Below are 22,565 nucleotides of genomic sequence, written 5' to 3'. Positions count from 1 at the left end.
AATTACCAACTGCTTAGCCCCGGGCTCCTACGCTCCTCATGGGGCAATGTAGGATTGGATGATGGATGGATGGATTTTCTGAGGGACACTTAACCTAGCCAAAAACCCCAGTAATAAGGTTACCTCCCAGCACGGTAAATGGTTTCCTGGGTACAGGAAACCATATGGCTTGCCACTCAGTGTAGAAACCATATGGCATCCCTACATTTGCAGATGATGAAAAGAGGAAGGAAAAACAAATTATGTACAAGAAAATTCCACACACCAGATCGCATGTGTCCTCTGTTCATAAAAAGTCTGTAACAGCTGGACTTGACTTCTGTAGGCTGAAGTTTTGGGTAAAACTAATCAGGGGAAACGAGTTCCAAAGAGAAGCAGTTCAGGGAATAAATGAGTCCTGATAGGCATATGCAGTGTAACAGTCAAGTTATCAGCACTACCAGATGCTACAGTAAGGAATCTAGAACAAGAAAAAGAAAATCACAGAAGAGAACAATCATCAGACTTCCTAGTTAGCAAGATAGGCCACACATGCATCCACTTGTCTCAACGTATGAAACTTCCTTGAAATGGAGGGCGAAAGACTGATGAAGAAAGTGTATGTGAGTGAGGTGGAGGGGGGAAGAGGGAGAGGGAGGCCAAGGATGAGATGAAGGGATGGGGTGGAGAAGTATATGGGAGAGGGGGGTGAGAGTTGGGAGCAGGGCAATGAAATGGCGGGGGACAGGGCGACGTGGAGGCGATTTGTTTGTGGCCACCCCAAACGGGATTGAGGTGTCTGGCAATAGATAGATAGACAGAACACTATAAACCTTAATACCTGAAGTGGAAGAATATCTCCTTGTCGTGGTCAATAGTCTCAATGAAGCCAAATGTGTCTTTCAGTGCAGCCACAAAGCCTTGGTGTAGAGTAGCTGAGGCTCGGTGACTGGAGTTACTGCCATTCATTTTGCTGCTGCTGTTGCTGTTGCTGCTGCTAATGCTGTTGCTGCTGCTGCCACCACTGTTGTTACTGCTGTTGTTACTATTGGTGCTACTAGTACTGCTACTGCTGTTGCTGCTGCTGCTGGTGCTATTCCCATTACTGCTGTTGTGATTGTTGCTCAGGTTCAAGATGTTGCCATTACTATTATTGCTGCTGCTTTGAGCACTGTTGTTTGTAGAGCTGTAAAGAAAATTAATATTGAAATAGCTTTAATTTTTTTCTGGAGAATGCTTTTCTAATAAAAAAGAAAAGTTTCTGAAACAATATAGTGTATGGACTGTATACATATACAGTATATGCACACAAGCACGTGCACACACACACACACACACACACACACACACACATATATACAGGTCTCCCTCACTTTACCATTGGTAGCGTTCCTAGAAAGGCATACGTGTACCGAAATATCGTATAGTGAACTTAAGGTTTAATGGGAAAAATAGGGATGCGTTCCTGGACTCGTATATAAGAAACCCAACACCCATACAAGTGATCTATAATGCAGTAATAAAGATGCTTTATGTACTGTAGTGCATCTGAATCACATATGAATGTACATTTCCAAACATAACATGAAATAGCATAAACAACAAAATGAAATACAGTACAGTATGAAGAACAGGAAAAGTAGTAATATCCTGGGCACTGATGCACACAGACGCACAGAGTTTGTAAGCTGAACCAGCGCGCGGGTGAGACTGGGCAGGGATGCGGTTTCGGGATAATTCACAGTCACAAAAATAACAAGATAATTCACCGTCAATAACGAAGACAGCTATGGGTGACGCTAGAATATAATTCAAAGGCGACTACAGCAAGGAAGAAACAAGTTAATTATTGGCTAAAGGTGCAATTAATAAATAATATCCAAAGCCTACACTACTGAACATAGACTCTGATGGATCCCCCTGAAATATAGTTATAAGAGTATTGATTAATTAATACTAAGTATATATACAGAATGACAGGGAATTGTCCATGATTTGAAGGAGAACTGCCTGATGCCGAATTGATGACGGCAAATTGTCTCGGAACCAGTGATACTTGGTTGGCGGAAGCACGGGAAACTGTGTGCACAAGGTGGGTATGCCACGCGACTTGCAGATGATCTGCCTGTGAGCAGGGGATTTCTCCACATTACTAATCGTAAATGCGGGGGAGGTCAATCATAAAACAAACGATTGGTACTAAAAATGAACGATCGTAAATGCGAAATATCGTAAAACGAAACATTGAACAACGAAGGAGACCTGTATATACTATATATATACACTCAAACCTTGAGTACCGCGGGCAATAGGGACTGGACAAGGACCATGGTACTCAAATCTGCGTCACTCAGACAATATGTTTACATGTATAATGGTACAATGTGTTCTGGCAACTTTCCAAAACTCTCACTTTTACCCCTTCTTACCACCTAACTCCATGTAAATTACCCCTACTTACATCCACCATCAGGTAAAACATTGAAAGAGATATAACTGTTGTAATTAAAAACATCAATGATATTAAAAATAGCATTAACAAAAACAGAAGTTAGACTGGGTACCCTTTTGTTGTTAAGTAGTTCCCCAGTATTTTCCTCCCGCCCCCCAACCCCAATGTTGTTGTCAAAGTTTCACCTTCTCTCATATCATGTGGCTTTCAAGAGAGACCTTAGGCCATATGGTTAGATGGAAATTTACAGGTCTGGCAGTTTTAGGGGACGAAATAGAACGAAAATTTGTGCAAACCAGAAAAAATTACTTTCATCCGTGTGCTCTCGTGAGTTAGCATTCAGTTTCACATTTTTCGTTTGATATCGCGTTTCCCAACACATTTCAGACAGACTAAGCATATGGCTAAACTGTTCAATCAGTCCAAAATGTGGTGGGAAGAGCGATACCGAACGAAGAATGTGAAACGCAACGCCAACTCAGAACACATAGATGAAAGAGTACCTTTTTTCTGGTTTGCAAACATTTTTGCTCCATTTCGTTCCCTAAAACAGCCAGACCCATAAATTTTAGTCTTACTATATGCCTAACGTCTCTCCCAAAGGCCACATGATATGAGAATGAGAAACTTTGACAACATTGGGGTTGGGGGGCGGGAGGAAATCAATAAAAGGGTACCCAGCGGAGGTGCCGTTAACCCAGTCCAACTTCTGTTTTAGTTAATGCTACTTTTAATACCACTGATGTTTTTAATTACAACAGTTATATCTCTTTCAGTGTTTTACTTGATGGTGCGTATAGGTGGAGGTAAAGTACGTGGGGTAAGGTGGTAAGAAGGGGTAAAAGTGAGAGTTTGCTTTCTCTGACGCTCCACATAACGCCCTAAGAGCTCAGTCAGTTTCAGGACAACATATAAACTTTCACAGCTGCCAGATTTGCATCACTTCCTACGCACGATCTTTATCTTCTCCCGGTCCTTCCATATCGTTATGATGATGCTCTCTTTATGCTATGCTTTTTTTTTTTTTTCCGGTAAATGTACGCTTTACTTAATGCAGTGGAAGGACCTTACCAATTCAGGTCATATTCCTCCAGTTTGTTTTCGGTATTTTTCTGACTATTTTCAGGGTGGTAAATTACCTTTTCCTGCTGAAAAATTTTCCACTTTTTATCATCACGTTCCTTAAGCCATAATATGATTGTCTTGATGTACTCAAAGGTGGTTTTAATCTCCCAACCTCCCAACTGGATGCTAGGTTAGGTTAGGTTAAATTATAATCTATAGTTAAGCTAGGTTAGGTCAAGTTTAAACATTTAGGTTAGGACAGGCCCTAATTTCGCCGTAACCCTGCCGTGTCAAACAAGTTGACAGCGGAACACAGCTTAAAACAACGGGGGAAACAGATTTAGCATGAAACGTTTATTTACCACCCAGAAGTAATCCGACAAACAAGACTATCAGGAAGAAGAAGAACGAAGAATGTGGAACTGAATGCTCACTTACAGGAGCACATGGATGTTTTTTTTTTTTTTTTTTTTTTTTTTTTTTATATTAAGCTAACATTTTTCTTCAGTTTCGTCCCCTAAAACTCAAGACCCATATGACTGTGAGGTAGAGTCTGTGAGACGCGAGAAAGGACTTGAGAGCCGTATGCTCAGTCGGTCCTAAATGTGTTGGGAAGCATGAAATTGAACGAAAAATGTGGAACTGAACGCTAACAAGAACACACAGACGAAAGTATTTTTTTCTTTTTAGCAAACATTTTTGTTCCATTTCATCCCCTAAAACTGCGAAACCCATAATGAGTGTGGGGTAGTACTAGGTGAGGCACGAGAAAGGATTGATAACTGTATGCTTAGTTAGTTGGAAATGTGTTGGGAAGCACGAAATCGAACGAAGAATGTGGAACTGAACGCTGACTTATGAGAACACATGGATGAAAGAGTAACTTTTCCTCTAATTAGCAAACATTTTCGTTCCATTTCATCCCTTAAAACTGCAAAATCCATGATAAGTGTGGGTAAGAACTAGGTGAGGCATGAGAAAGGACTGATAACCATATGCCCAGTTGGTCCAAAATGTGTTGGGGAGCATGGAATCAAACGAAGAATGTGGAACTGAACTCTTAACTTATGAGAACACATGGATTTTTTCTTTTCTTTTCTGATTAGCATGCATTGTCCCATTTTGTCCCCTGAAATTGCGAAACCCATAAATTTCATCAAACCGTTCGGCCTTGAGTGTGCCCAGGAAGCATATTTCCATTTTTTATGCATATTCATAACAACCACCAGGAACCCTCAGCCAGGAACAACGCTCGCCCAGTCGTTTCAAAACTAACCATAGGGGTTTCACAAAAATATGCTCACTGTGCTTCCCAGGCAAAATTTCAGCAACCTAACCTACCCTAACCTATCCCATCTCACAGGCTGTTTGGCTGAGGTGGCTGGCTGTGGTACTGAGATAAATACCCATACAGAATGGAAATATGTGCCCAGGAAATGTACTCAGAGTTTAGAGGGTGACGTTATACCGCGCAACTTTCAAATTTCGTCCCCAGGCCAGCTGACTTCCTGTGTGAGCTCGAGTTTTCCCGCGTGTTGCCATGACTTGTCTCATTATGGTGACCGCGGTAGAACAAAAACGTGTTACTCAACCAGGTGTTACTCAAGGATTGAGTGTGTAATATATATATATACAGTACATCCCCCTTGTACACGCCTATATGGGTGGCAGTGGACGTCACGTGCTAGGAATTCGCGTACTGTGAATACATAAACCGATGGGAAAAATTACATATGGGCGGCACCCCCCTTCATGGGCAACCCTTGAGACGCTTCTCAGACACAAATATTGTACTGTACAGGGAAACTAAGACATATTACCTAAGATGAAGTAAACCAACAAGATTTATGGCTTTACTAGGTAAATCAACATGGATATGGCTTAACTAAACCAACAAGAATATGGCTGAAGGTGGGTGGAGAGTAGGCTATCGTTATCATTTCTTGGGAGGGCAATGTTGCGTACTCGGCGTAACCCCGGATTTGGGCCACTCTTCGCTGCCCATCTCGCTTACAAGGAGTTCAATTCACACACACACACACACACACACACACACACACACACACACACAAAAAGGGTCCTCATGTACAAGGGGGATCGCGTACTCGGAACTCACATACTGTGGGGATGTACTGAAAATATATATATATATATATATATATATATATATATATATATATATACTGTATATAAATATATATCAGCCATTTGAGTATCCACTACAGGACCGGCCTATCCCGACCAAAGTCGGGACGATACAGACAATGTATCTCTACCAAGTGGCTTTGGATGTGTGTGTAGTCTGTGGACCAAGTGTAACTGGCCCGCGCAAGTCGGCTGGGTGCAAGCATACTTAATAGTAAACGACACTGGTTCAACCACAACACCCCTTGTGTCCGCCAATGCAGTGCGTGGCCGGGTGAACACTACCAAAGTTTATTACCCTGGCTGGGCGCGAACCCTGGTTCACCCGTGTACAAAATGCACACACTACCACTGTACCACAGAGGCTCCATATATATATATATATATATACACCCACTGCAAATTGACTTAGGACCTACACACAGAATTGCTATGGGAGAGCTGTCTGCTTTTGCTTTGTGTTTCCACCTCTACCAAGTGAATTTTTTTGGGCAAGAGGTAACTGGCAACTCCTCTGGTGTTGGCGGGAGGTGGTGAACAATACATCAGTGCTTGTCCAGAAGCGAGAGTGGGAGTATATGTTCCCGTCACTCTGAGCTTGAACCTCCCTCTTTTCTCGTATGCATTACTGTTTGCCCTGTTATTTTCCTAGTGTCAAGTTGTCATGCCTGGAAAGTACTGCTCGAGGGATGAGAGGGTCCGTATCATTGCATGGAAGAAGGATAATGTCCCTATCAACACAATTTGTGAACGTACTGGACGCGCAAAGTCCACCATCATGAAGATTCTTGCTGCAATATGTGGCCTGCCACCTGATGTAGTACCAGAGCACAAGCATGGCAGTGGAAAGAAGAAGACAACTTCCAGAGGTATAGATACGCTTCTGAAGAGGGAAGTAATCAAGAATCCTCAACTGACAGCGGCAGAATTGAAGAGAATGCATCCCCGGATGTTACAAGTGGTCTCAATTCGAATTATCCAGCACCACCTGCAGAAGGAGCTGGGTTTGCCAAGCCGCACCGCAGAAAAGAAACCGCTTCTCAATGACTGCATGAAGAAGCAGTGCATTCAGTTTCCCATGAAGTATGCACACTGGACATCGGATGAGTGTAGAAAAGTTATGTTTTCCGATGAAAGCACATTTCAGGTGTTCCACATGAATTTTGCCAAGGTTCATCGCCCTGCCTCCCGTAGTCTATATGACCCTGCTTACACAGTGCCGACTGTTAAGCACCCACAATCAGTAATGGTATGGGGGTGTTTCTCAGTTGAAATGGGAAGGGGAGGCCTCTACTTTCTTCCTAAGAACTTGATGATGAATGGTGGCTGGTACATTCAAGTTCTGAAAGACCAATTGTTAAACTATTTTGCTATTCATGGGTGCAACTTTTTCATGCATGATTCAGCTACATGTCACAAGTCAAGAAAGGTGACAAAATGGCTTCAGGATAATCAGACTGATGTCCTCGACTGGGCTAGCAACAGTCCGGATCTAAATCCGATAGAAAATTGCTGGGCAAAGATGAAGAAAATCATGCCAGAGAAGACACCCAATCTGCATCACTTGTAAAATCTGCTTCCCAAAGATCAGGTGTGCTAAGCCAACTCCGTGCCTTCTTTACCCCTGCACAGTTGTTGACTTTATACACAGGTTTTATTCACCCCTGTTTAGAGTACAACTCTCATATGTGGGGAGGCTCCCCACACACAGCTCTTCTCAATAGGGTGGAGTCAAAGGCTATTCATCTCATTAACTCTCCTCCTCTTACTGGCTCCCTTCAACCTCTGTCTCTTCGCCGCACTGTCTCTTTATCTCTTTTCTATCGCTACTTCAAATGACACTGCTCCTCTGAACTGTCTGCTTGCATCCTTCCACCTCTACGACAGGCGCGTAGCACCCGTCTAGCAACAAACTCTCATCTCTTTTCTGTCCAACTCTCTAATGCAAGAGTTAACCGCTATTCCCAGTCCTTCATTTATGCAACAGGTCAACTCTGGAACTGTCTCCCTCTGTCTGCATTCCTACTTCCTATGATCTCCAGTCTTTCAAATGCAGTGTGTCCAGGCATCTCAAAATGAATGGACCTTGAATTTGGCTCTCTTTTGTATTGTTTTTGTTTTCTTCTTGGAAGGAACATTTAGTGTGCTCAGCCTCCGGTTCCTTCTTCCTCCCGTAAAAAAAAAAAAAAAAAAAAAAAAAAAAAAAAAAAAAAACTCAAGACTGAACTTAGAAATGTTTGGTGCAAAGAAATGTCCTTAGAAAACTTTAGAGATCTAAGTGATTCCAAGGCTCAGTTTGGCGAGCCACAGCTCGCAAATGCGAATATTTTTTCCTATCGGCGAACAAATTTTACGTGCAAGTCACCTTTTGGTGAGGAGAAAATACATCCACTTTGGCGAGGAGTAAACTACATAATAAATCTCACTTAAATGAACAAAACACACATTATCGATTATTAAGTATTTCCTTGTCGCCATTGTCAATGTTTAAAACCTCATTATATGGGTCTAATCATCACAATGTGTAAATAAATATATTTACTGCTCGTAAAATATTTCGGCTCGTAGTCAGTTTGGCTACTAATAATTTAGTAGGCTCGTAAATCTGAAACCTTAGGAGCCAAATGGCTCGCAACCATCGGCAGTTAGCAAGAACCCTGGATTCCATACCAAAATGCATCCAACTGGTCCTGAAGAACAAGGGAAACATGATTTCATATTAATGAATGGCATTTCATGAAAAAACATTGTGATATACTATGATTTCTATCTATCTATCTATCTATTGCCAGACGCCTCAATCCCGTTTGGGGTGGCCACAAACAAATCGCCTCCAAGTCACCCTGTCCCCCGCCATTTCACTGCCGTGCTCCCAACTCACACCCCCCTCTCTCATATACCTCTCCACCCCATCCCTCCATCTCATCCTCAGCCTCCCCTTCCCTCTTCCCCCCTCCACCTCACTCACATACACTCTCTCCATCAGTCTTTCACCCTCCATCCTCTCCACATGGCCAAACCACCTCAGTGTGTTCCTCATAACGCTTCCTATCACATCCACATCCACACCACAACGCTCCTTTATATCCTCATTCGTCGGCCTGTCTCTCCATGTGACTCCACAGGCTCCTCTTAAATAACTCATTTCCACTGCTCTCACTCTTGACTTGTGTCCTTCCAACAACGTCCAAGCTTCACTTCCATACGTTACAGTTGGTATCACAATACTGTCATGTAGTAACTTTTTCACTTCCATGCTCACTTCCCTGTTTCTTACCACTGCTTTCAAAGAACCAGCAACCTTTCTTCCCTGCTGTACCCTTTCAAGCACTTCACCCCCCAAACCTCCATCCTTACTCATCACACTACCCAAGTACTTAAACGTACTCACATTTTCCAATTCCTCACCATCCAACCTCGCTGTACATTCACTGACTTCACCTCTCTCAAAGACCATCACTTTACTCTTCCCTACATTCACCTTTAGATTCAGTTTCTTACACACTCTCCCAAACTCATCCACCAAGCCTTGCAGCTCTCCTTCGTCTTCACTCAACAACACAGTATCATCTGCAAACAACAGTACAGGGAGCTTCCAAACACTATCCTCTCTCACCAGGGCCACTCCAACATCCTCTACCCTACCTTGTACCTCTTTTATTACCCCATCCATGTACAGATTGAACAACCATGGAGACATGACACATCCCTGTTTCAACCCAACTTTCAAAGAGAAAAATTCACTTAGTTCACCATCCACACGCACTGCAGCCTTCGCACCATCGTACATACTCTTCACAGCATTCAACAACTTCCCATCTACTCCATATATTCTTAACACTTTCCACAATCCTTGTCTATCCACCCTGTCATATGCTTTCTCCAAATCCATGAAAGCCACATACAACTTCTTTTCCTTCTCTAGAAACTTTTCCACTAAAGATCTAAGAATGAATATCTGATCTACACAACCTCTTCCCTTCCTAAATCCTCCCTGTTCTTCTCCAACTAATTTCTCTGTTCTTTCTCTAACCCTGTCAATAAGTATCCTACCATACACTTTTCCTATTATATTAAGAAGACAAATGCCCCTATGATTACCACACACTTCTTTTTCCCCTTTTCCTTTGTACAAGGGAATAATTATACCTGACTTCCAATCCTCTGGGACTCTACCTTCCTCCCAGGCCAATCTGCACATCTTCCACATCCATTCTACTACTATCTCTCCCCCATGCTTCAGCATTTCACCATACACTCCATCAATTCCTGGGGCTTTCCCTGATTTAACTTTCTTCATTGCTTCCACAACTTCTATCCTACTGATTTCTTCCTGTCTTCTCACCTCCCTCCTTCTCCCAGCCATTCCCCAGCCACTTATACTCGCATTATTTCCATCCTCTATGTTCAACAATCCCTTAAAGTGTTCTCTCCATCTGCTCACTTTTTCTTGCTTCTCCACTAGTAATCTACCATTTTTATCTTTCACTCCCCTAAACTTCACTTCCACCCTGTCTTACTCTTTTCACCTCTTTCCAGAACATTTTCTTACAGTACCTCCACTTTACACTCAAATTCCTTCCAAATTCCTCATCCACTCTCTTCTTACTCTCTCTTACTAATCTTTTCACCTCTCTCTTACCTTTCTACATATAACTCTCTCTTCCGCCTCTCAACTTCTTCCACGCCCCTATTTCTCATCCATTCATTGTATGCTTTCTTCTTTTGTGCCACAGCATGTCTCACCTCTTCAGTCCACCACGCTGTTCCTTGCACCCCCTTCCATCTTTCTGAGTTTCCATTATGATAAGCATCTGCTCTCAATCGGAGTTAGGCTGTGACTGTTGATGATGGGGTAACAGAGTTGCCAGATCACAACGGCCACATTACCAAACTCCTCAATTTTAATTACCAAATTTAACTTTTCATTACCAAATTCGTAAAGCTAGCATTTATTCTTCACTAATTATATATACAAGTGGAAATTCATGTAATCACTCTTCTTATAATTAACAGCATGTTGATTATTTTCACGCTATATATGCTAGCAGATTAATCAGAGAGAGCAAACAACCCACCATCTCCATCCTGTGTATCCTCACACGTGAAAAATCCATTTGGTATTGCATTATTCTGATTAATTACCAAACGAATTTTTCATTACCAAATTGGCCCACATTTGGTAATGAACAATACCAAAAGCAAACCCTGACAGGGGAGGGGGCAGGGGGGGGGAGGAAGGAAGGGGTGAAGGGTCCATGGTGTAACAGCTGTTCAGCGCCACACGGCAATTTCAAATTACAGGTGGGAAAAAAATCGGATTTGAGGGGGATTTCTTTTTTTTTTTTTTTTTTGGCCATTTTTGGGTTCCGAAGGTCCAGGCCCACAATGTCTGGTAAGTGGGGTGTCCAGAAAGTGGGCGTCTGGAATGTACAAGGATTACTGTATATATATATATATATATATATACAGTAACCCCTCCAATATCCGGATCAATAGAGCCATAGGCAGGTCCGGATAGTGGTCCTGTCCGGATATTGGGCCCCAGCTTATGGACTAGTACTTACGGACCCTAACTCTGAAAAACACCTATACAACTCCCTCTGGACATGCATAGCACCTATTTAAGACCCAAATCACACCAATAAGGGACATAAAAGACTGATATAAATGCAAAAGAACCATAAAATGAGGTTTTAGAGGTGAGTTTATACAATATTAAACATTCTGGGTACTTACAAGTCCCTTGGTCTTGGACTGGTTTGAATCGCCAGTTTGCAGTCCACAGTTAATCCTCTGCACTCTAAGTTCTAATTTCTTAACACTGCACAACACTGTAAATTCCTGTGTGTTCTAGTGGCAAGGTATTGCAGTTTATTCACTGTTTATTCACAAAAAACAAGCACCTGTGGCTTGCACTGTTATGAGTATCTGCTCTCCATCGGAGTTAAGCTGTGACTGTTGATGTTGGTGGGGTAACAGAGTTGCCAGATCGCAACAGCCACATTACCAATCTCCTCAACTTTCATTGTCAAATATAACTTTTCATTACCAAATTCGTAAAGCTAGCATATATTCTTCACTAATTATATATACAAGTGGAAATACATGTAATCACTCTCCTTATAACTAACACCATGTTGATTATTTTCACACTATGTAGGGTAGCAGATTAATCAGAGAGAGCAAACAATCCACCATCTCCATCCTGTGTATCCTCATACATGTGAAAAATCCATTTGGTAATGCATTATTCTAATGCATTACCAAACGAATTTTTCATTACCAAATTGGCCCACACTTGGTAATGAAAAATACCAAATGGCAACCTGACAGGGGAGGGGGGAGGGGGAGGAAGGAAGGGGTGAAGGGACCATGGTGTAACAGCTGTTTGGCGCCAGGCGGGAATTTCAAATTACAGGTGGGAAAAAAATCGGATTTGAGGGGGATTTCGAATTTTTTGCAGTTTTGGGCCCATTTTGGGAATATTGGATCCCAGGAGGATTATGTCCGGTTAGTGGGGATGTTCGGATATTGGGCGTTCGGATATTAGAGGGATTACTGTATATATATATATATATCTCATCTCATCTCAGCCGTTTGAGTGTCCACTGCAGGACCAGCCAATCCCTACCAAAGTGGGGACGATACAGCCAATGTATCTCTACCAAGTGTCTTAGGCTGTCTGGTAGAGCTTGTATGTAGGGTGAGAAGTGCTTGTAAGTGTAACTGTAGTGTTGTAGTGGCTTTGGAGGTGTATTTAGTCTGTGAACCGAGTGTAATTTGCCCGCGCAAGCCGACTGGGTGCAAGCATACTTTGTAGTAAGCGACACTGGTTCAACCACAGCACCCCTGATGTCCGCCAAGCAGTATGTGGCCAGAAGAACGCTCCCAAAGTTTATTACCCTGGCGGGGCGTGAACCCTCGTTCTTCAGTGTACGAAAACGTACACTTTACCACCATACCATAGAGGCTCCATATATATATATATATATATATATATATATATATATACATACAGTATATAATATCTATCTATCTATATATACATATATATATATCGTCTTCCCAGTTCCTCCTAAAAAAAAAAATTTACACCTGGTGAAATACAATGAAAACCATATCTCTACTAGTGCTTGCTTCAAATGGTTTGATTTTTCTGCTCTATATATTCGTCAAACTTTGGGAAGATTGTTGTTTATATATATATATATATATATATATATATATTTTGTTTATATATGTTATCAAGTAAGGTCAAGGAGTTCATTACAACAAAAGTCTGGTATAAACTGGTAAGTAAAAGCAAGGTCTCACTGTATTAAAGTGCCAGATATGGAAGAATTACTGTACTAGAGACTCTCCTAAGCTGTCAAAATTTTGGCCTGATATCAATTCTATACTGACCTGGGACTATTTGTTAGGACGGCACGTGAAGGCACCCCTGAGAGAGGGATGAGAGTATTGGACTGCCGAGCATTGCTACGTACAAGACGCACCCCCATGGCAATCAGCTCCTTGGTACGTTTCACTTGGTAAATGTTGAACTCCACCTGGAAGAAGGGTTGGGATTAATGCCTACTAACAGCATAAACGTTATTAAGTAGTGGCTGAATTGGTAGAGAGGTGGCCTGCAGTCCTACCGGACCCAGGTTTGAATCATGGCTGGGGCAGGGAACAGTTTAAGGATTTGAATTTCATAAAGCAGACTTTACTGATCTACTAGAAGACCTGCCAACATGTCATGAAAATATCCCTGCTAATACCAATATATACTCAAGTCCCATATGAGACAGCTCTGGCATGTATTTAATATGGATAGTGGGAGTTGGCACCAAAGTGATGGCATGTGGAGGTGTATGGTATACAGGATAACAGGCTGTGAAACCTATGCCCAAAGTCTCTCTCTCTCTCTCTCTCTCTCTTTCTTACACACACACACACACACACACACACACACACACACACACACACACACACACACACACACAAAATCAAATTTATATCCAGGTCCCCAGTTGTACTGCTGGGTGAAGTAGGCCAAAGGGAAATCAACTCTGTCCAGTTCGTGAATCGAATAAGGTCATCCATTTGCAAATTGGATATGATACCACTGTATCATCAGAAATCATATAAACAATAATATCAACCAATATTTGAACACTTCCTCTCACTCTTAATTTCTTATTTCATCCATCCATTCATTATCCAATCCTTTTATGCCCCATCAGTAGCACAGACACCTGGCCCAATCTGGACATATAAGGTGAGGATGACCAGCCTCACTTGCTCCAGAGTGGCATTATTAAAAAAAAAAAAAAAAAAAAAAAAAAAAAAAAAAAATCCTGGTATAAATTTCAGGGTCACTGTCACAATGAAAAAGTGCCATGGTATTCTACAGTTACCAAAGCTAACCCAAGCAGGACTCATTTGAGCCACAAGACTGATTTCATTTTCTGTTAGAGAGAGAGAGAGAGAGAGAGAATTATCATTTAATGCTGAGTTTTCACACTTGAACCATTAACACCATGACTGTGAGATAATATATTCATGCCTGAATGCAGTGAATGATAAAGGGAAAGACAACTGGAATTCTGGTGTATATATATAAATCATGATAATATTCTAGCTGGATTACAAAAAACAAATCAGCTGGTTACTCAGTGTACATTTAATTAAACTGACTCTATTGGATATGTTTATGAAGCTACAGAACGTGGTGAACGTTTTTGGCGTATCCAATAGAGCCAGGATTCCGGGGGACTGAATGATGAGTGAATGGAAGCGTGGCCCATTGGACTGGGCAAATTTGGGCAGTCTGGACATTGCTACTCCTCGCCCTGCCCTAGGGTGGGAAAGGAGGTCCAGATGATGATGATGATGACGATAAAAAAGACATAAGTTACAGATCTCCCTTATCCTACTATGGTTCCCTTGTCCACTTTAGTAAGATTTTGTTTTTCCTTCTCAATAACACACGAAGCACACATAATATGTCAGGCATGTGTTCCCAAAATATCCTAACTTACTCCATACAACTAGTTGAGCAAACTGGATGAAACTGGCAAATCAATTTCACTGGCAATAATAGTAGGGAGTAGGCTGCTGCACCAGTTGAACAGGGTGGGACTCCCGAAGAGGATGGGAATGCAGGTGACAAGGGAAGCTGGAGCTCCTGTTTCACTAGACATCAGGATATCCTGACCATCATCCTTTGCTGAATTTTTCAGTGTGACCCTAACATGGAGAGTAGGCCAGCATACTCTCCCACACACTTTTCTCTAACTATCTCATACACTACTCAACATGTGCTTTACACACCTTCCAATGTACCCCCTCTATGTAAAGGGGTTAATGCCGGCAGGGGCATGCAGCAAGAAAACTTTGCCCCCTCTACCTAGTGGTGGGGCATTGGTCTTCTTAGTGTAAAAGGAAAAACATATGGTAGGATACTTATTGACAGAATTAGGGAAATACCATAGGAATTAGTCAGAGAAGAACAAAGAGGAAGGGAGGAGGTTGTGTAGAGCAGATATTCAACCTAAGGTGTTGAGCGGAAAAGTTTCTAGAGAAGGGATGAAGTTGTATGCTGCCTTCATGGATCTGACGAAAACATAAGACAGTGGATAGACAAGGAATGTGGAAAATAAAATGAAGGAAATGGGAAGTTGTTGAATGCTGTGAAAAATATGTATGAGGGCACTTGGGCTGCAGTGCACGTGGATGATGAACCGAGTGAATTTTTCTCTCTGAATGTTGGACTGAAACAGGGATGTGTCATGTCTCCATGGTTGTTCAGTTTGTATATGGATGGAGTTATACAAAAGATAAAAGGCTGGGCAGTGGATATTAAAGTGGCCCTAATAAAAGAGGACAGTGTTTGGAAACTTCCTGTTCCATTGTTTGCAGATGATACTGTATTGGTAAGTCAAGTTGCAGGGGAAATGAAAGGCTTGGTGAATGAGTCTGGGAGAGTATGTGAGAAATGGAATATATAGGTGAATGAAGAGAAGAGTAAAGATGTGGTCTTCAAGAGGAAAAAAGTCTCTGAATGAACCGTGTGGCTGGATGGTAGGGAAATGGAAAAATGCTAGTGCTTTCGAGTACTTTGGTAATGAGATGAATATGGACAGAAGTTTAGAGGATGAAGAGTTTGAAAGGGTACAACAAGGATGAAAGATTACTGGTTCATTGATAGCTGTGATAAGAAATAAGGAAATACGTGTGTAAAAAAAAAAAAAAAAAAAAAAAAAAAATCTGCTGTATGACATTACTGTGATACCCACTCTAAGGTATGATAGCAAAGCTTGGACCTTGTTGGATGGCTGGACAGAAGTCATGTGTGAGGGAAGTGGAAAGCAGTTATCCGAGAGGAACATGTGGTTACATGGAGAGAGGGGCTGACAAAAGAGGAAGTGGTGAAGCACTGTGGTGTGAATGAGGAAGAGATACAAAGCATTTAGAGAAATACACTGAGGTGATTTGGTCATTTGGAGAGGATGGCAAGTGAGGCTAGCAAAGAAAGTGTGAGTGAGGTGGAGGGTGAGATCAAGGATGAGATCAAGGGGTGTAGAGGTACAGGATATGATATGGGGTTGCGAGTCGAGGGGAGGGTAGCACAATGGCAGGGGACAGGGCAACATGGAGACGATTTGTTTGTGGCCACTCCCTACAAGATTAATGCATCTGACTCTAGATAGATAGACAGGCCTAGTGGCGCACCTGATGGGATGTGTGGCATGTGCTTCGCACTTGGATCTGTAACAGAGGGTACAGAGCACTGCAGTTCCCAGGTAGCCACTTCCGCCCAACAAAGAGAGGCACAATCCTGAGAGTAGAGTCAACTCCCACTATTTGCGGGTTCATACTTTCATGGATTTTTCTGGAAAATTATTATAAAAATTCACAGGAAGATATTTCCTACTCTTCCCACAGCAACAGCTGTTCCCAGTGGTTCATGAGCGATTTTTTTGCATGTTTTCAGTGAGAAATACTGTCATCCCGCTGTGCAGTACAGAACATTTATCATTCATTGTCCATCACGTACTGCATGGCAAATTCTCGTTGTCATAATCACATGGGCGAGTACAGTGCACTGTACCCAGAAAGGCTTGTGTATCACTCTGTGCTGTTTTTTAGGTAAGCAATAACGTGCTGTAAAATGCATTTACAGGTCTCATAGGTCTGTTGGAAATGGGAATAGTTAAAACAGTGAAACCAGTGATTTTTGCAGATGGTATGGACTATTCGCATATTTCACCCACTCGTGGGGGGGTCCAGTACGTAACCCACGTGAATAGCAGGGGTCAACTGCAGCACTCTAGGACGCTGTCCTATCAATGGGTGTATTATAGTGTGGCAGTTACTGTGCCAAGGCGCACTTGGAGGGTGTCCCTGCAGCTGTCCTGGAAGGATGCCCTGAAGCCACAGCCACTGGCCACGGCTGGTGGGCTATGGGTTCCAGGTCCCGTGCCTGGCTGTGCGATTGTGCGCGTGGGCAGGGCCCACTTACCTGACTTACGACAAAATGAGGAAAAACAGCAATAAAAGCAAGCCTGTGAAAAATCAAATTGCCCAAGGGGTTCAGAGTGGCTTTGTGGAATGTGGGTAGTTTGAAGAGAACAACATGGGTTGTAGCAGAGATGCTGAGTAGAAGGATGGTGGATGTTTGATGCATACAGGAAGTCACATTTAGGGAAGGGTCAGCTAGAATGATTGCTAGCAGACTGTATGTTTAACCTATTTTAGTGGAGAAGTGTAGTCAGATATGGTGGTGTGGGTGACCTGATTGAGGAGAAATGGATGGAACGTGTCATGAATGTAATGATAGTGAATGGAAGTAATGTCGCAGCGAGGACATCATTTGGTAAACTCAGTATTTCAGTTATTTCAGGATATGCTTCACAGATTGGCTTGGATAATGAAGAAAAAGGCAGATTCTGGGATGACTCAATACACGTGTTTGGTGGTACAGGGAATGATGATACTGTAGTTTTGGGTGGTGATTAATTGGTCATGTGGGTGAAACAGCTACAGGACATGGAGGATGTACTTATGGTACAAGGAATACAGCAAGGGAAGGGGGAGATGAACATCACTGTGAGCAACAAGCATTTTACGAAATGAGTAGGCTGATTACATACGAGTCTGGGGTAACAGTAGACAGATTGACCATTTTCAGGTCCGGAGGTTGGTGCAGTATGCCAAAGTTATTGGGAGCAAAAAGTGTCTGCAGCAACATAAACTACTGATACGTGACATGCAGCTTAACAAGCAGGTGGTTAAGAGGAGGGCCTATGTACCCAAGAAGAAAATATTTAAATTGAAAACAAAGCAGTAAGGGATGCCTTCTACAGCAAGGGGAGTTGAGTGGTAGCTATACAGGAAAATGTTGAAAGAAGCATTAATGAACAGTACAGAGCTCTGAGGAACAATCTCCTGAGAGTTACTAATTCAGTGTGTGGATGGATAACGGATCCTCATAGACATAATGTAACAGTGATGGGATGAGGGTGTAGAAGCCACAGTTAAAGAGAAAAGAAGGCTCTTCTAGGAATGGAAAAGGGATGGTAACAAAGAGGAATACTTGGCTGCCAAGCACTGGGCTAGAAAGGAGGTACATAGGGCAAAATCAGAGTCTCAGAAACTTTTTCTGAATAATGTAAACAGTCCTGAAAGGAAGAATGTGGCATTTACGGCGGCAAATCAGATTAAGAGGGAAAACAGGGATACCACAGATGAGCAGTGTGTGAAGAATGATGAAGGAAAGGTGGTGGTGGACAGTGAGGACATAAAAACACAAGGAGAAAGCATTATGATCAGTTGCTGAATGAGGAAACTGACTGGAACAGATGATCTAGAGTCAGCAGATCTAGTGTTTCGCCCTTGGCCTCTGATGTTGCTACTGTGAGCAGGGCAAAAAGAAAGATGCAGTTGGGGAAGGCAGCAGGTGTGTCAGGGTTGACTGCTCAGATGTTGAAGGCCTCAGGAGATACAGAGTGGGTCTGGTTACTCGCATAATAAATTCGATTATACGGTATATAAATGTGTTGTTCCATATGACTGCCTGAAGACTGTGATTACAAATGTGTGTAAGGGGATGGGTGATGTCCTGGAAAGAGGAAACTATTGAGGCATAAACTATTGGACCAGATAATGAAGAAAGTCCTAGAGGGTACAACAGGGATAAGAGTGAATACTGATGAGATGCACTTTGGGTTTATGCCAGGCAGAGACAATTAATGCCATTTTCATTGTCTGATAACTTCAAAACAAATTTATCAATCAATCAAAGAAAGAAAAGTGAGCTGTACTTTGTTTCTGTTCCTTTGGAGAAGGCCTTTGGCATAGTCCCAGGAAGATGGTGAAGTGGGCAACGAGAAAACTTAGTTTCGAGAGTGGCTGGTTAGAGTGGTTATGGCACTGTATGTGGATGCTAACTGCCATATGAGAATGAAGGGAGATCTGAATGATGAGTTTTCTGTGAATGTTGGCATGCATCAGGGGTCAGAGTGAATACTGATGAGATGCAGTTTAAGTTTATGCCAGGAAGAACAATTAATGCCATTTTCATTGTCTGATAACTTCAAAGAAAGATATATAGGAAAGAAAAGTGAGCCGTACTTTGTTTCTGTTGCTTTGGAGAAGGCCTCTGACATAGTCCCAAGGGAGATGAAAAGGTGGGCATTGAGAAAGCTCTGTTTCGAGAGTGGCTGGTTAGAGTGGTTATGGCATTGTATGTGGATGCTCATCCCCATATGAGAATGAAAGATTTGAATGATGAGTTTTCTGTGAATGTTGAACCCCTTGCTGTCTGTCATGGTGCTTGAAGCTCTCTCGTGTGACTTCAGAAACGGCCTCCAATGGAAAATGATGTATGATGCTGACTGCAGAGATTGAAAGGAAGGCAGAAGAAAGATTTAGGAGAGACAGAATGGGGCACAGAAAATAAAAATTATGATATCTTTGGTTGGTGGCAGTATTACCAAGGCAGGGGTGAGTGGCCATGTGCAGTTTGCCACATGGGTGTGGGATGCAGCTCCATCTAATGCAGTGTCTGTGAGAAGTTGGTGTATAAGACATGTAATGGTATTACAGGTAGACTGTGAAAAAATGCTGATTTTGTGAGTGCGATGTGTCAGGGAGAGCGTGTAGAGATTGTCAGGCATAAAGGGACTGATATTGCCGAAAGTCTCTCAAGTGTGTGAAGTTTTATTTGAGGGATATGTTATGTGCTGGAGGTGGGGATGGAGCTAATTCTTGGCCAGAGTAAGAAGTGGTGGAGGAAGTTCAGGGAGCTGTTGCCTCTCCTAGTACTGAGAGGGCTCTTCCTCCATGCTAAGGGATCTTTATATACAGCATGTGTTAGGAGTGTAATGCTGCATGGTAGTGAGAAATATGCAGTAAAGGAAGAAGGTATTTGTATGCTCAAACATAAAGAAATGTCAATGATCACATGAATGTGTAGTGTGTCGTTTTTAAGCCTGGGAAGGGGGGGGGGGGCTAGGACTGCGACTGAAGACTTGAGAGGAAGAACAGAACTGGAGTGAACTGGTGTTGTGATGAGGTGGGGGTAGACTGAGATGGTTTGGCATGTTGAGAGGATGGAGGATGACAACTGAGTACAGAAGATGAGAAGTGTGAACATCAGGGGTAAAGCTGCAAGAGGCAGACTGAAGAAGACTGGGATGAGGTCATAGAGTGTGACTTCTGGGAGAAGGGACTGAATGGGGAGGCTGCCAGAGATCGAGCAGTGTGGAGAGATGCCATTAGGTGATCAAGGCTGATGCATGCAAGCATGTTGGAGCCTTTATAAATGAAAACGATATACCGTAACATATATAAGGAAACCTTAAAGACGTCCTCCCTAGTTAATCCATCATACACTTTTTCCACATCAATAAATAAAAAAATACCTTACAGTCCCTCTCACATGCTCTCTCCCCGTCTGCCTTACTGGACACAGGTGACCCACACATCACCTCTTACAAATAAATCCATCTTTTTCATCACTCACCAAACATTCTGATGTCTTGGACAAAATACACCAAATGCAGTGAAAGGCCATCTGGAAGCCACCACAAGTGAAACACTGAAAAATTATCTATATAAGAAACTCCAACCAGCTTTAAGATATAAACCCTTAACCCTTAAACCGCGGGCTTGTTTTGCTTTGACTTGCGGCTCCCGCGGGCATATTTGCGCTCCAACAGACTCTCTAAAATTATTTGCCAAAAATCAGTTATTAGTCCTAGAATATTAAAATCACATATACTTATGGCACATACCTTCAGCTTTCTCCTTGGGTGTTTGCTGAGCCTTCGTCGAGTACCGTAGGACTTGTGGAGACCTCTGAAGTTGGGTAACGAAGTCTCCACTTTACACATCCCGACAACTCGTAATATGATTACCACAGCCTGATATTATCACTAGAAACACTAATCTATGATTCTCAAATAGTTTGGAATCCATACTCCCCAAAAAAAACACTGTGAAAGCAATGAAAATTACGAAGGCGAATGACCATCCCACTTCCGATCATTCGCCGCTAGTGTTGTCTATTATTCATAAAAACACTCACAGTTTATATTTCTGTTACTATATAACACTTATATAAATCTACAGTCTTTATCCATAAGTTTCCTTCAGTAATAGTGGTTTATTGTCACTGTTGGGATTCAATTTCTTTCAGTAAAATACGTAGCATTCACTTTCTCGTCCTGTATACTAGCATTGAGAGTAAATGTCACTTTCACCTTCACTCTCATAACTCATAGTATTCATACATGCTAGAGTGAAACTTTCACTTTCATTACTCCTAGTACATATACTCGTATTCTTATAATACAACTCATTTACATTTCTATTTACGTTCTCTACTTTATTTACATTATTTACATTTCTATTTTATTTACACTGTGTTATGCACTGTCACTTGAAGTAACTTATAAAACTATTTTCCACTGTTCACTTATATTTACATTCACTGCTTTCTTGCTGTTTACACATTATTTACACTTTACTTACAATTCCACTTGCACTGCTTTACTCAATAAAAAGATCATAGTCACTCTCTATCAATTGTCAGCCCTTTACCTCTTTCCACACGAGGTTTAGTAGGGGGTAAAGGTCACAGGGCCCTTTGCATGGGGCTATAAAGCGGCGGAAGTTAGCAGAAGCAAATCAGACATACTCCCACTTTCAAAGACGACAGTGAACTGATAGTAGTGGCCTCCTGCCGCCTGGCGAGGGTGAGTGCAATACTGTACTACCAACTTCAGCCCTGTGAGACCTGCTAATATATAGCAATGAAATGATTGGCAGGAAACCAAGACAATACTTAATAAATTAGGTAGTTCCAGGTGAATGTAAATATCACTTAGGCTTCTCCCTTCCCTCCTTATATGTATATTTATTACGAAAATAGATTATACGGCATATTTCAAGGGGAATAAACAGCGAAAATTAGCGAACGAGTGCACGTGAGGTGCTGTCAGGTGATAATTAGCCAATTCCAGGTGTATGGCACTATCACTTACCTTATTTCTTTTTTGTATATATTATTTGGTATAAAAATAGGGCACAGGGCTTATTTCAATGGATGAAATCAGTGGAAAATTCCAGGGAAGATTTACTTAGCGTAGAATACAGTGTGGTGGCCTGCAATAATTAGGTAGTTCCAGGTGAATGTAAATATCACTTAAGCTGCTCCCTTCCTTTCTTATATATATTTTTATTACGAAAAAAGATTATATGGCATATTTCAAGGGGAAATCAACAGCAAAAATTAGCGAACGAGTGCACGTGAGGTGTTGTCAAGTGATAATTAGCCAATTCTAGGTGTATGGCACTCTCACTTACCTTATTTCTTTCTTGTATATATTATTTGGTATAAGAATAGGGCATAGGGCTTATTTCAATGGAT

General features: G+C 42.0%; 2 protein-coding genes across 2 annotated transcripts in view; both read right to left on the bottom strand.

Annotated features, from left to right (window-relative positions):
* Positions 1-22,565, bottom strand: part of LOC145413852 (carbohydrate sulfotransferase 4-like) — a 610,328-nt gene that overhangs the window by 314,681 nt on the left and 273,082 nt on the right. The window lies entirely within an intron of this gene.
* Unr (cold shock domain-containing Unr) overlaps positions 1-22,565 on the bottom strand; it is a 117,391-nt gene that overhangs the window by 37,867 nt on the left and 56,959 nt on the right. Inside the window, exons 11-12 of the mRNA XM_080283516.1 lie at positions 13,049-13,194; positions 821-1,165 (exon numbers count right to left, since the gene is read on the bottom strand). Of these exons, the coding sequence (XP_080139642.1) occupies positions 821-1,165; positions 13,049-13,194 (491 nt within the window). The remainder of the gene's footprint in view (positions 1-820; positions 1,166-13,048; positions 13,195-22,565) is intronic.

Source organism: Coenobita brevimanus, chromosome 97, assembly GCF_032717465.1.
Source record: "Coenobita brevimanus isolate Jiangsu-jjx chromosome 97, ASM3271746v2, whole genome shotgun sequence".
Classification (NCBI taxonomy): domain Eukaryota; kingdom Metazoa; phylum Arthropoda; class Malacostraca; order Decapoda; family Coenobitidae; genus Coenobita; species Coenobita brevimanus.
The sequence above is the reverse complement of the archived record's forward strand: the minus strand, read 5'-3'. Positions and strand labels throughout refer to the sequence as shown.